This window comes from Pezoporus occidentalis, unplaced genomic scaffold (assembly GCF_034315485.1).
Source record: "Pezoporus occidentalis ecotype Australia unplaced genomic scaffold, CSIRO_AGI_Poc_V1 ctg118, whole genome shotgun sequence".
In the NCBI taxonomy this organism is placed as follows: domain Eukaryota; kingdom Metazoa; phylum Chordata; class Aves; order Psittaciformes; family Psittacidae; genus Pezoporus; species Pezoporus occidentalis.
This window is the reverse complement of record NW_026912972.1, coordinates 4,408,915-4,423,086: the sequence shown is the minus strand read 5'-3', so window position 1 is coordinate 4,423,086 and position 14,172 is coordinate 4,408,915. Positions and strand designations below refer to the sequence as shown.

General features: G+C 41.0%; 1 protein-coding gene across 12 annotated transcripts in view; it reads left to right on the top strand.

Annotated features, from left to right (window-relative positions):
- IKZF2 (IKAROS family zinc finger 2) overlaps positions 1–13,610 on the top strand; it is a 120,994-nt gene extending 107,384 nt beyond the window's left edge. For all 12 annotated transcript variants that reach the window (XM_062603235.1, XM_062603249.1, XM_062603263.1 and 9 more), the window contains one exon: positions 2,768–13,610. In XM_062603235.1, the coding sequence (XP_062459219.1) occupies positions 2,768–3,492 (725 nt within the window). In that variant the 3' untranslated portion in view covers positions 3,493–13,610. The remainder of the gene's footprint in view (positions 1–2,767) is intronic.
- The last annotated feature ends 562 nt before the right edge of the window (positions 13,611–14,172 follow it).

The following is a 14,172-nucleotide window of genomic DNA, read 5'->3' as shown; positions in this document are numbered from 1 at the left end:
CACCCTCTCCTCCCCACATGATCATTTATTTTACTCCTTTATGTCGCACTTAATTTCTAAGGCTCTGACATCTTTGGAACCAGTTCATATTTAAAGGAATGAATCATTCAGGTCACTGACAATTTACAGTTTTCTGTGCTGGAATAACTAAATGTGGAAGACAAAAGGAATCAAAATAAGGTTTGTGTCATTCATGAAAGTAGTCCATAAAGAACAGGTATTATTTCTTGATCTGTATAGCCTACAAAGGACTGACAGTGTGTTTGGCAGCTGGATCAGACTCACCAGATCCAGTTCTTTATTCAAACACAAGAATGGTATGGGTGGCCAGAGCAGGTGACAGGAACCAATGGATTTTTCCATTTTCATTCCTTTTCTTCCCACCATGGCAAAGACTCCATCTGCTTCATGGAGCTGTCCCCATCTGCCTCACGGAGCTCTCCTCCAGTCCCACTTTGACCCCACCTTGGGAGAAGCTGCTTGATTTTGAGACTGGAGCCACCTCCCATTACAGAGCTGTCCATCCTATCAGTGGCAGGACAGGCATCACAGACAGTGAGACTGCCAGCCCATGGCAGAAACACTGAAAAGACTGTAGTGATAGGACAAGGGGTAAGGGGTTGAAACTTAAACAGGGGAAGTTAAGATTGGATATAAGGAGGAAATTCTTTCCTGTTAGGGTGGTGAGGCACTGGAACGAGTTGCCCAGGGAGGTTGTGAATGCTCCATCCCTGGCAGTGTTCAAGACCAGGTTGGATGAGGCCTTGGGTGATATGATTTAGCGTAAGGTGTCCTTGCACACGGCAGGGGGGTTGGAACTAGATGATCTTAAGATCCTTTCCAACCCTAATGATTCTATGATTCTAAGAGGATGTTTGATGGCAAAAATCACCGTTACATCATGTTAGATTAGGAAGGCCATTGCTTTAGGACCATTTGCTCCTTCTGTCCTTCCTTCCCTATTTTTCTCCAAATGCCTTATGTGTAACAAAGAAATAATTTTCTACGTTGTGCTTTCTCACAGCCAACCATAGGGAAATGCAGTGAGGTACATGAACATGGTGTCTAATCAGAAGCATGTGAGCAGTGTTGCTGAAGAGAGTAGGAATATTTATGTACTTTACTTTAGACTTGCATTTAATCACCTTCCTAATCAGGACGAAGTTCCCAAGCAAAAAGCAATGCATCATCTCCAAGGATAACATGATTGTTCTGTGGGTAATGTTAAATTATTTCTTTATGCGTGATTTTAAGATAAGCCACATTAAGTGGAATGAATTATTATAGTCAAGAATAAAATGCTGAGTGATAGCTGTGTTGAAATGTACTAATGCTATTTGGAAGAGATTTGGGATTGCAGTTCTGCTTCCTTCTTATGGTGGTTTATACACATTTTGTTCCAAGCAATTTTGGCAAAAGGTGATAGAAGATTCTTGAGTTCTTTAATTCTTGGATAGTCAAACCTCTGTTGTCTGAAGTGACTCCTTGAATGTATTAGCTTATGCTATTGAAGAAAGTACAGGTTTATGTACCAAGGCAGTGAGAAGTAACAAAGACAATGAAAACCAAATTATTTATCAGACTTTGTCAGATCAGCTTAAAAATTTAACTGTCAACAACTAGCTAATATTTGTGTCTGTCAACACATATGAGCATGCATATCCTATACAACTAGTTATGTATACAACCTTTTCTATTTAAAAAAGAGTTGCTGTTATATGAACTTTCCTTGTACTGACACTCTAAAGCCATCACAGGAAAAGCAGTGCTGCTGAGTTGAGCCCTGATGGAAGTAATGGTAAATTGTTAACTTCAAAGGAGAGGTGTGATAGGTAGGCAACATGCCCTACAACTAGCATAATTTACCAGCGTATCAGTAATGCCATGGATTTAAAAAAGTTACAAGGATGTGAATTTGGTTTCGCATGAGCCAGCTTCATCATCATTATGTATTTATTTAACCTGTGTAAATTAAAGTTGCTTTTGCCTTTTACCAAAGACACTAAGCTATAGACTGTGGTTTCTGTGTTTTGTTTTCTTGCCTAAGCAGGCACTGTGATGGTGGTTGCTATGTCTTTTTCTCAGACCAAAATATTGGGATAGGATTTTTTTCTTTTTGTGGGGGAGAACTACAAACATACCATAGCTTGACTGTGAGATGGCAGATCAGCTCCCAGGGCTCCTGTTACTTGCTCTCTTTTGTCTCATTTTACTGACATTTCTTCTGCCGGTTGAAGGATTTAAATATTGCAGCTCAAAAGGTGCCCCTGTACCTGTTGCTCAGGTATGCAGTTGCTATGCAGCCCTGTTGTAAGGTATGTATGAGGCACCTCAGAGTGTAGGGGATATGTGGCACTGCCTCCTTTAATTTTGGGAGACTATGTCTAATGGTATAAACCAGCTAAGCTTCATTGACCTTGGTGGTTCAATCCCATTTTTTACCAGTTAACATGTATTTTCTAACCAAAGCACGGGCACAGTCAGTTGGTCAGGAAGTCACTGCAGTCACATGCTTCACCTAAAATAAAAAAAAAAAAACAAACCAAAAAAGTTGTTGGTGAAGTTGCTATTTTATCCATCTCAGGACAGAAACTTTATAGGAGGTCAACTGTGAAGTAGAAGGAGGCTAACTTGGGACTCAAGAATGAATTTTGCCCCAAGTCAGGGTGAATTTCAGAGTGAAATTCTTCCCCTCACTACCCCTTTTACAGTGAAGCCTTGGAGGGATTACGTTGATTTGTCTCATTCATTTGCTCTTGTCCCTTAGGTGAAAAGCTCATGAGATTTGGCTATCCAGATATTCCCTTTGATATGAACCTAACCTATGAGAAGGAGGCTGAGCTGATGCAGTCTCACATGATGGACCAAGCCATCAACAATGCAATCACCTACCTTGGAGCTGAGGCACTTCACCCCCTGATGCAGCACACACCAAGCACAATTGCAGAGGTGGCCCCTGTCATCAGCTCAGCTTATGCTCAGGTCTATCATCCTAACAGGATAGAAAGGCCCATTAGCAGGGAAACAGCTGACAGTCATGAGAACAACATGGATGGCCCGATCTCCCTCATCAGACCAAAGAGTCGAACCCAGGATAGAGAGGGCTCCCCCAGCAATAGCTGCCTGGATTCTACTGACTCAGAGAGCAGCCACGAAGACCGCCAGTCCTACCAAGGAAACTCTGCCTTAAATCCCAAAAGAAAGCCAAGCCCAGCTTATATGAAGGAGGACACCAAGGTTTTGGATGCCACAAAAGCTTCTAAGGGCTCTTTAAAGGATATCTACAAAGTCATCAACGGAGAAGGGGAGCAGATTAGGGCTTTCAAGTGTGAGCACTGTCGCGTCCTTTTCCTGGACCATGTCATGTACACCATCCACATGGGCTGCCACGGCTACCGGGACCCACTAGAGTGCAACATCTGTGGCTACCGAAGCCAGGACCGCTATGAGTTCTCATCGCACATAGTCCGAGGAGAGCACACATTCCACTAGGCCTTCTCATCCAAAGGGGACTTGTATGAAGTAGAAGAACTGCACATGAAGAAATACTGCACTTACAATCCCACTTTTCCTCAGACATTGAGACGCCTATTTTGTTGTTGTTGTTGCTGTTGTTGTTGTTGCTGTTGTTTAATTATTATTATTATTATTAACCTTATTTTTTTGTGGACCCAACCTCATTTGCTCTGCCCAGCTTAAGAATGGAAAGAAGAGAGGGAAGGGATAAAAGAGGGGTTTGTTGTTGCCATCACTTTTTGGTGAGTTGCCCACCTCACTTTCAGTGGGAATTCAAAGGCAGCCTGTTTCTTTATCAATCAGCTGTACATCATGTCCTGTTTTGGGACATCACTCACCCTGCTAAGTGCTTTAAAGTCCTGACAAGATGCCACTCATTTACAATTTCAGGCGAATAGATAGAAACATTTCAGAGGAGAGCCTTTTCCAAATGTGTAGATACAGTGCGGGGTTTCGATGGCTGGAGGAGAGAGGGGGATCTTTATTCTGCAGGATGAACAATTATTTTGAAAGCAAAACTGTTAGGGATTTAGCAGCACTAATGAAAGTCAATGTTCCTTTCAAAATTACTTTCTAGGGTGAACTGTTTTCCTGGGTTCAGTGTGTATTGCCCCTCTAGAATGTAAACTTAAAGAAAAAAACGAAACCAAAATGTATGTCTTAACACTGTACCACATTACAGCAGTTTAGTTTCATAAGTCTGAGGGCCTTCTGTGGTAAGTCTGAGGCTTTGTATTTTTATTTTCCTTAACTTATGAAGCACCTTTTTTAGAATTGTTGATTTGCTGTTACTCCATGCCTATGTATTGAGTCACTGGCTTCTTAGAGACCCTTGGGAGCCTTACTTAGTTGCACCCTGTGTTTTAAGGAATAGCATTTAGAAATAAGTTTTACACTTGCTTCTAGGACAGTAAGTGGGCTAGGAGTGGGTGAGAGAGTCTGTAGTTTACTCAAGAGGTTCTGCTGCTTTTCTGAAATAATTTTTTTTAAAAGTACGGATTTGAAAATGACAGAAGTCCTAAGTAGCAAAGTGTTCTTTAAATATAGGTATATATAAATATATAATTATATAATACTTTCTCATTCTACTATCACAGTGTTAACATCTTGGCAACAGCCTAAACTAAGACTTGTAGCTGGGAAAAAGAGAGGAACTGGATCCTTAGCCAGCATTAGTCCCCTTAGCCCCATTGAATTTAATGGAACTACCCCAGCTGCTTCAGGAGCCGAACCTTTACCGTTTATTCTCTCATCGACATCTTATTTGCAAATCTGCTGAACCAATGAGTTCCTTTTGGTTTTAAGTCATCAATTCTACTTTAATTTAGGGGTGGAAGTGTTTGCAGGTTTTGCTGCCTAGCCTTTGCTCTTGGAGAGCACAGAACCCCTGCAAATGAGCGGATAGCACCTTCCCTGCTTCTTCAGGAAGTGATGCATGGAGTTGCAGGTGTTGTGCTTTGATTTGGATTTGCAGATTTCATTTTTATTCCTATTTTATTAATTTCACTGGGAAGTCAAATGGAGAAACAGACTTCAGAGTAAGTCATTGAACTATAGACTGGACAAGAGCAAAAAAAACCATATCAGACCTCCAATCCATGTTGTTTCCTTTCTTTCTCTCCCAGTAAATAACAAAGCCAGCAACCACCCAGCAAGTTGCAGGTTGCATCAGTAAAAACTGGGCTTAAACCTACATGACAGATTGCCATTGAAACCCAACTGTTTGTACCAATCACAATTGAAATGTTGTTGTTTGGCAACAAGAACACAGCTTGAGAATGGAAAGATCTGCATGGTTTTAACCCCCTCCATGCACATGGTCTCCATGCGCTTGGTGAGACCTTTTCCAAAGTATAGTTACTAAAGTGTAAAAGAGAGAGCAAGATCAGGCCATAATGAATTCCCATCTGCTCACTTCAATCTGCGCACTCGATGCATATGCCAGTTTGCTGTTCGTTTTGAGGGTACTGGCTTTTTTCTTCTTCTCTTCCTAGACCTGGAGCATTTGAAAGTAGGAGCTGAGTGGTATTGATTGAAATCTTTTTATGGTGACATTCTTGGCAGCTAGAACCTGTGTTTAGAAAGGATACAGTAGATCATGGCCAGATTACCTGATGACTGCTTCCCAGCACTGAAATGCTATTAAGTAGGAGCTGGTAAAGTCTTGCAGTAGCCTATTAATTATAATACAATATGGAGAGAAATGTCATCTTGTGTAATGTGAGAGCTATGAAGGCTGGGAATATACGGGCTTTGGAGAGACAGATTTAAAGACCTATTCCCAACATTGTTCTTAATGTCATTGGATTCCTACCCCTCCTTCTTTCTTCGTCCTAATGTAGAGGAAAGTCAGGCAAATGAACCACTGCCATCCTCCAGATCATTCTCATTTTCTTGTGCATGGTGCAATCAAAGGAGCTTGTGCAGGAGAAAAAAGGGGAGATGCTGGAAGGCATCACTTTTATTCCTGGCTGATTCTCTGCAGCCATGAAGGTTGGCTTAGGAGGCAGCTGGCTGTGTTCTGCATCAGGATGTGCTTGGAAATTCAGAAAAGAGGGGTTGCTTTTTGAGGTGGGAAAAGTCATCTCAGAACAATGTGCAAAGGGAGAGCTGCTGGGCTGGAAGTTCAGTCAGCTTGCATGGACCTCCAGGAAGACGTATGCCTGAGCCAGAGAAAAGGATTGCCGGCAATCCCTTTCAGTCTCTGGGGGACAACATTCTATTCTCCCCTCTGTGGTCAGTAGAAAGACCACAGGCTATGGTTTCTTGGAATGGTTAGCACTAGGGAAAAAGCGTTAACAGCTTCTGCCTGTGTTTAGGAAAGCACCAGAATACAGGAAAGGCAGAGAATAATCTCTTGTGTATCCACAAGTAAGTTGGCTGCAATTACATCTGCAGTTTGTTAGTGTGCACTTTCATTCATTGATGATTCATTGATACCTCCTGTAGTGTATATTCTGTAAGTGTTTAAAATACCAAACAGGGAGGCTCAGTGGTTTTGTAGCTGGCTTCAGTTAAGCTCAACTTCTTGTTCCAATGGTAATATGTGAGATATGTAGCTGAGCACCCTACGTCCCGTTATCATAGGCGCAGAGAACTGGGGAGTTAGTGAGAAGAGACACTGGTTTAGTTATCTTCCAAAAACTGCATCTTTTGGAGAACAAGAAGGTGAGGGGTTGCATTAAATCAATGTCCTTTTCTGAAGACTCAGTCAAGTTTTTCACCCTAGAGCTAGGGAAAAGAAAAAGATTAAATCCTAGTTCAATTTTTGAACAGCGTTTTGGGCTAGCATTGATTTTAGTATTTGCTTACTACTGAAAATCACTGGAGGGTTTTCTCTCAAGCAGTTTTCCCTACACAGAAGTGTGCAAAATGAGGCCTCAGAGATTTTTATTTTTTTCCGCTTGCTTGTTCTCTGCAGATTTCTAAGAAAAGCTCTTGAGTTTTGTCGAGTTCATTAGTCATTCAAGAGTCTACTAGGAATTTCAGTAGATGATCCTTGGCCTGCGGATCCATTTGTTCTAAGTATTTGGTGTTGGAAATCGAACCTGGCTAATTTTTATTGGGCTCTCATGAAACTCTTGGAATCAGGTTTCCAGTTAAAAACATGCATTTGCAAATTCTTGTGAACATTCCCCATTTTCATGACAAAAAAAAAGCCATTTCTGCACACATCCCTGCCAGTAAACCCTTTCGCTTCATTCTACATCAAAAATGACAAGATTCTGACTCAACTTAGAGTATTACAAGCCTATTAATTTCAATAGAAGTGTGACTGCTTATTCTGCTCTTGGTATGATCCATATTCTTGGAGCAAAGGGCATTATCTATGTATCTGCTGTTCGGGCAAATGAATTTTACAGCCACCTCTTTGCAGTCAGTTATGAGTGCACATCAAAATATATAGCATTTTCAGTAAAGCCAGCTCTTTACTTGGTAACTTCTGGGATTAAAACAATTTTGTTCTCCTTAAGAAGTGCTTCCATCTATGATGTGAAATATGTTTAGGCATTAACCTCTATTGCTCTGTATTAGGGAGAAAGAATCAAAATCTGTTAATTGGCCTAAGTTTTTAATGGTAGGAGTTTCTACCATGTGACGTAGAAACAAACGGCCATGTGGAACTGAAGTATGTTTACTGCAAGGGGAAGAAATTCTCGATTTCAGGAGTTCCCAAATTTCTTTCTGTTTACAAGGGCATTCCTAAGTTGGGGCTCTCAGGCAGAAGAGGAGGCCAGGAATTAAACAAACCCTTCAAAACTGGCTCTTTATAGGACATTATTGCCGTTGCCTAGGTCCTGTGTTTGCTCTTTTGTATTTGAAAAAAGCCAGACATCAGACACTCCTTCCTCCAGAAAGAAACTTTGGAGATAATTTAGGGAAAGGTGCCAAGGACAGGAGGCACAGTAATACAGTTCCTTTGCTAGGTAATATTCCTTTCCTTTACTCTTGCTGTGTATTATAACGTGATGAGGAGGGGCAAAGGAGGCTGCTCTGACATCAGAGTTGCCTAAACTCAGTGTGGGATTTGAGGAAAAGTGTGATGTAATTGGCGTTGACGCCAGAAATTGGTGTCTTAGCTTGGCTTAGTACCAATTAAAAACAAAAATGGATGGCAGTCATGTCCTGCAGTCTAGGGCAGCTGGAGATTTTGAGAAAGTGTATTTATATATATATGGTATCATATAATTAGATATATGCTTTATTGTAAATGTGCCTTTTTCAAATGCATTTTGAAAGTTTGTGATGTCATTCACGATATCCTACTACACCCTTTCAGAATGCACAACAAAAAACAACCCAAAGTAAACATCCCTTCTGCTATGGTGTAGCGAAGTAGATCCCTCTCCCCTTTGGCACCCTCCTTGGCAGCTTGACCCAGAGGGAGGACCATCTTTGTACTTTGCTGTGAGACTTCCTGGAGTTTGATGGCTTTTAGGAGTGGGAAGGGCTAAAAATTGCCCGGGCAAAGTGCATTCCAGCTATCCAGCCAGAGCTGGTCCTAACCCACACAGCATCCACAGCTCACAGTGCCCTACAGAGTGCAAGGGCAGCACTACCTTGTTCTCCCCCTCCCAAGATTTAAGTAAAGCATGCTTGAAAACAGACTTTGCTGTGCTTTTAAGATCCTACTGAGGAGTGGACTTTAAAGCATCTCCTACTTGCTTCGGCCTGGAAAAAGAAATCTATCAAAACAAAAGTCCTTTGGAAATGCCTTGTAAGTTTGATTGTCATGGTGCTGCCACCCTGATGATTGATGCGGAGGTGAGAGAAGCCCATCTGTAGAAGATGCTATGGGGGTTTATTAGCTAGAACACTTGGGTGAGAAGTGCAGCATTTGTTTTGATGCTTTCCTGGCAGGTTGGTGACCTAGTTTCAGATCTGGTTATTTACCCTGCATGGGTGCAGTATCTAAGTGTGCCAGCACAGGCACAGCGTGAACCTGGCAGGGGAGGTGACTAGGTGAGGATGCTTTGGGTCAGGCCCTGACCCTATTGCCAGCTCCTTGGCACCTCTCTGCTGGGGTCTGGGCCTGTGGCAGTCACAGAGAGTATGTGGGAGGAGGAACTAGGTAGAAAAGATCCAGAATTTGGTTCATCGTAAATATATTCCCTTTATCCCATTAAGAATTGTCCTGAAGTATAAGCCAAGGAGAACGTTACTGGTTTCTGTTTAGCCTCTAACCTAAAAGCATGTGAATATGTCCTTCTCCACTGAAACTCTCAGGTGAACAGGGGACAGTCAGGAGGACGTTGTGTGCTGACATCTTGCCATGCTGAACACTTAACAGGCTAAGATAATAAAACTGGTATCTAAATCACCTAGCTTTTCCAGCCTTTGGAATGGTGGTTGTCAGTATGCTCACTTGGATCTTCATTCGGGAAGATAACTGCCTGTGTTCTCTCCTCTTGTAAAAAAACTGCTTTACAAACTGTCCTGGGTTCAGTTTGTGCCCTTAAACCGTGACACAAACAAATCACGGGACCTTATTAATCAGTGGGCGGAAATGACCATTTCAACGAAGACTTACACTGCTGTACTAAACCATATGATTTACAGTTACAAAAGGAGTACTGTGATGTATTTGCTAGCAGTATGTGAAGTATTTTAAAAGAGTGAATGACGATGAAGTTAGTTCAGGTCATGTCTTGAGAGAGGCTTATTGACACATATTCCATTGGGAGGAAGGGAGCAGCTTGGCCCAAAACTTGGGCTTGATGCTTCCTTCCTGCAGCAGGTATTGATTTAGGTGCCTGCGCTGCAGGCCAATAAAACATGTGAGCATGATTAGCCTCCTGCCATCCCTTCAATTAGATCTGGAAGTACACAGGAGCTTTGCAGTTAACAACATGCTTAATAATTGCCATTATTTGTGAGATTGGGTCCTTAGTTGCTAATCGGTGCAGCACAGCAGCTCTGGTTAGGTCTTAGTTGTTGGCACTCCATGGTGGGGCTCTGTGGTGAAGACGGTGCTGTAGCAGCCTTAATCCCTCACACTCGGCCGTATGTGAATGACAGCAGCCTCTAGTCTGGATTATCCATCACAGATAAAATATGGGCACCTCCTGCAAGGCATGGTGGAAAGCACGACTCCGTTATTGGCACAGCGAGGCCAGTTTGCAGTAAATTGGGCCATTTAGTTTTACCTCAAGTGAAATCAGATAAGAAAAGCTTCTTGAAGGGGTAGAGGTCACTGAATCCCCTACTATGCACTTACCGGGTTTTGACATTGCTTACTGGAAATGGATGTTCATTCCTGAACACACTGTCACAAGGGAAGGACTTTTTGGTTATTTTTGTAGTTGTTCAGATTCTGAAACTGTGATCAATTATTTGACGCATTGTCAAGTGTCCTCAGAGCTTGAACATGTTCACTTCCTCTGCCATGTAGCAATCTCCTCGGGCTTTCAGTGGTTTTCCCTTTCTCTCTTCTCCTTTTCCTTCTCTGAGCTTTAAGTCTGGGCCTGCTCTTATCTCCTGTAGCTTGGGACTGTCTAGAGGTTTGGGGGTTTCTTTGGGGGGGGAGTTTTGTTCATTGGCTGTACAGTCTGTTTACATATTTTTGTACTCAAGTGTAGTTTTATATTAAAAGCAAAAAGAAAAAAGATAGCTTGAGAAAACAAAATATTAAGGTACATCTTTGTAACACTTTAAAGACCTAGGGTACCTTCAGAGATGACTCCACAGTGATGTAATTATAATACTGTATATTTGCCTTCCTTTTTAGTTGGTTTTATTTTCTGGTTGTAATTTTTTTTTCCTAAAATGTGTATCTTTTTATGAGAAACTGGAAACTTTTAATGCAAGTGTTTAGAAAGATTTAAAATTGTAAAGTAAAAAGAAAAACAAAACACACAAAAAAAACCAACAAAGTCTTTTTTTTTTTTTTTTCCTTTTGGAAGAAAATGCTTTAAAAAAAAAAGTTTTACTACTGCTGTATTCCAGGGTGGGGGTTACCAACCCCAAATTTGCTTCTTATGTTTCATTCTTGGATCCTGCTTTCTCAACGTGCTCAGTGCAGACCTGGATGATTTGCTTATATTAGTCAAAAGAAAAAATTCACCCACAAAACCACCTTTTGGGGTTATTTTTCTGTTCAAGTGCAATACTTTCCCTGACATCGTATTAATGTGTGGTGGTTTCTTTGTTCTTTCCTCAGTCCACTCAAATCAGTGAAGCAAAATGCTCTGTCTTAAATACATGTAAAGATAAGAATTAAGTAAATTAGACAGAATCAGGTTGGCAAAAGGTGAGAGAATGTAAGTTAAGGCTAAAACCCATACCTTAACTCCTGCTTTTAGGTGATATCGAAACACATCCAGGGCATGAGTTAAGAACATACCTGTTCTTGCTTCTTCCTTTTCTTTTCTAATTGCAGCTTTCTTTTTAAGAAAAGCACTTAATATCGATGTTTATTAAAAATAACACAAAGTAAAAAGATTTTTTTAGTCTGATCCAAAACCCACTCAGTGGAGACTCTGGTTGATTTTGATGATGGGTTTTGGATTAGACCTAATCTCTTAGCTAGGGCAAAACTGCCATTTACTCTAATGGGAGAGATTTGCCTGCGTAAGAATTACAGGACTCATGTCCTTTATCTACCTGAGAGACCAGAAAAGCTTCTTTAGAGTTGTCCTTGTCTTATATAAGTTTAGATGAGACTTGTTTTACATATCATACATATTTATATATAGTGTATTTTTAATGCCTTCCCCCCCCAGTAGACTGAAGCCGCTGTTCTGTAAATACATATTTAGGTACGAAATAAAACAAAGAGAGAAAATCCCGTTGAGATTTCTTTGCAAGGCAGTCGCTGCGCATGCACAGTAGCCACTTTTGTCTTTAAAATTTGTATTTAGAAGATTTCTTTTTAATAATAACAAAGGTGAGGAGACTTTCCCATTCTGACCGATTGCCAAAATAATTTCCCAGACTTCTGTGTTTGAGTTCAAGAAGAAAAATGCATTCAGTGGGTGACTGTAGCAGTAGCAGTCACCCACAGGTTCACACTCCTTGGGCTGAGTTCTGGTAACCACACATAGGTTGCTCAAGTCCTCCCACAAATGGGGACTGTGCTGGAGCAGTGGGATCATAGCAGAGCATGCACCGTTTAGTTGAGAGTAATTCAGGCTATGGGCTCTGACCTGTTTATCACAGCATCTTCCCTGACTCATAGGGAGCCACATTCTGCCCACTTTAGTGCTGGTTTCCTGAAGCAAGCCAGGTGAGTAATCTGGCAAATGACTGCTTTTCTTCCTGGTTATGATTCTTTGAGTTCTGTGACAGATATTCTGAGCTCAAATTGAGGAACCGTTTCAATTAAAAAAAAAAACAAATAGAAATAAAAAAAGAAAATCCAAGAAATGGGATTTTATTCCAAAAGCCAGTGAAGACACTGGATAGTGTCCCATTTCTTTATGCTTTTATAAAATGAGTTTAGAAATTATCACTATGACAGTGGTGCATGTGAGCAACCCTAATGTAAACCTGTATCCCCCTGCTGAAAGAGTTTTGCCGCTATAGACTGAACTATGGGACTTGTTTTGTTTTCTTTTCATCTTAGTATATATACATGCATACATATGGTTCCACATCTGTATGTGTGTACTCTGTACATGTGTGAGTGTTGTACAGCCATGTGAGAGTGTGAGTCTGTATGTGCGTATAAATAAAAGAAGCTGCAGAAACTTTGTAATACTTTGTGAAAAGGATTATATTATAAAGGTTTGTACTGTCTTGAGTGCACAGCTACTGGAATAAATGTAGGGAATCTCAGGAACAAGCATATAATTTGTCCAAGAATTATTTCTTCTCAGAAGTGTAAGTGCAGTTTTTAATTCTGTATATTATTTAATATTTTACCAATAAAAATAAACTTCTGACACGAAAGGGTTTTCCATTCAAGCTTTCTGGGAACATTGGTGTATGCATACACTTTGCTTTCTTGCACCAGGAAACACCTCAAAGGAATCACATTTCTGCCTGATAACAAATCCTATGAATTAAATAGTCTGAATGCATTATGAGTTGGGGGTTATGAGACTCGTGAACTGGGCACAGATCCACTTTTAATACTCATTTGAAGCTAATGACATTCTTTTCATCAGCTTCAGTGCGAGTTAGAGAAGTATCCCCCCTAAGGTCATACTATGTAAAGTGGTGGCATTGGTCGTCTGCCATTGGGTCTGCCATGTTTTTAGAATGAGTTAGTGGCCCAAGGTCCAACTTTTTCCAGAAGGCACTCGGATTGCATAAACAATTCCTTTGAGATCTTCTCTCAGCATGGGTTCCACTCTGTTGTATCCAGAGGAGATCTTCCCACTAGAGATTTATTGGGTAGTTCACATCACCTAATTAGTTCGTTCTTTCTTTCATAACACAGCTATCAATCCGGTAGTCTTCACAGTACAAACTCTTCAGAATAACAGGAAGATCTCGTGAAGCTTTGTAAGTTTGTTGTTTGTTTTAAGAATCTGTTGTAAATTGTTGGTTAAAGATTAACCAGCCTCTCCCCATAATTAAAATGTTCATTACTGACATGGGAATGGAAACTCCTTGCGATATCATCTGAATAAAACTTCATCTTCCTTTAAGACGTGGTTGATATATGTTGTCTCCAAGGAATAGTTCTGTCTGATGAGCGGAATTTCCTCTGCCTTCTTTTGCTCAGGATTGACAGATTACTGGTTTTGCTTCAGAAAGACCAAATATTCAGCTAATGGGACAGTCCAAGTATTTAATGCATGGAGAAGAAATCAAGTTCAACCATTGTAAGACAGAAATGACTGATTTGACTGACTCAAGGTCCTGTCCTGAAACTTACTGGAGATGGTGACACTCTTTTCATTGACTTCTGATAAGGATTCTAAGAAGAAGAGGGGAGAACTCTAGGCAGAAACTAAATGACTGATAATCATTAAGGCTGCTGAGTCATTTGCTGGAGTGAGATTCTGTGCATGGCCTCATGTTGTTAAGGAAGAGAATCTTCGAAATCTGGCCATGAGTCAGGGACAGTATGTTGTTTGTGCCTGTTCAAGTGTCTGGGTGAGAGTCACACCATAGTGTACCACTGCCTTTTTCTCTAGATCACCTAGTCAGCAAGCAAAGGGCAGGTTAACCTCAGCTATTCAACTCTATCTAGGCAACAGGGAATCA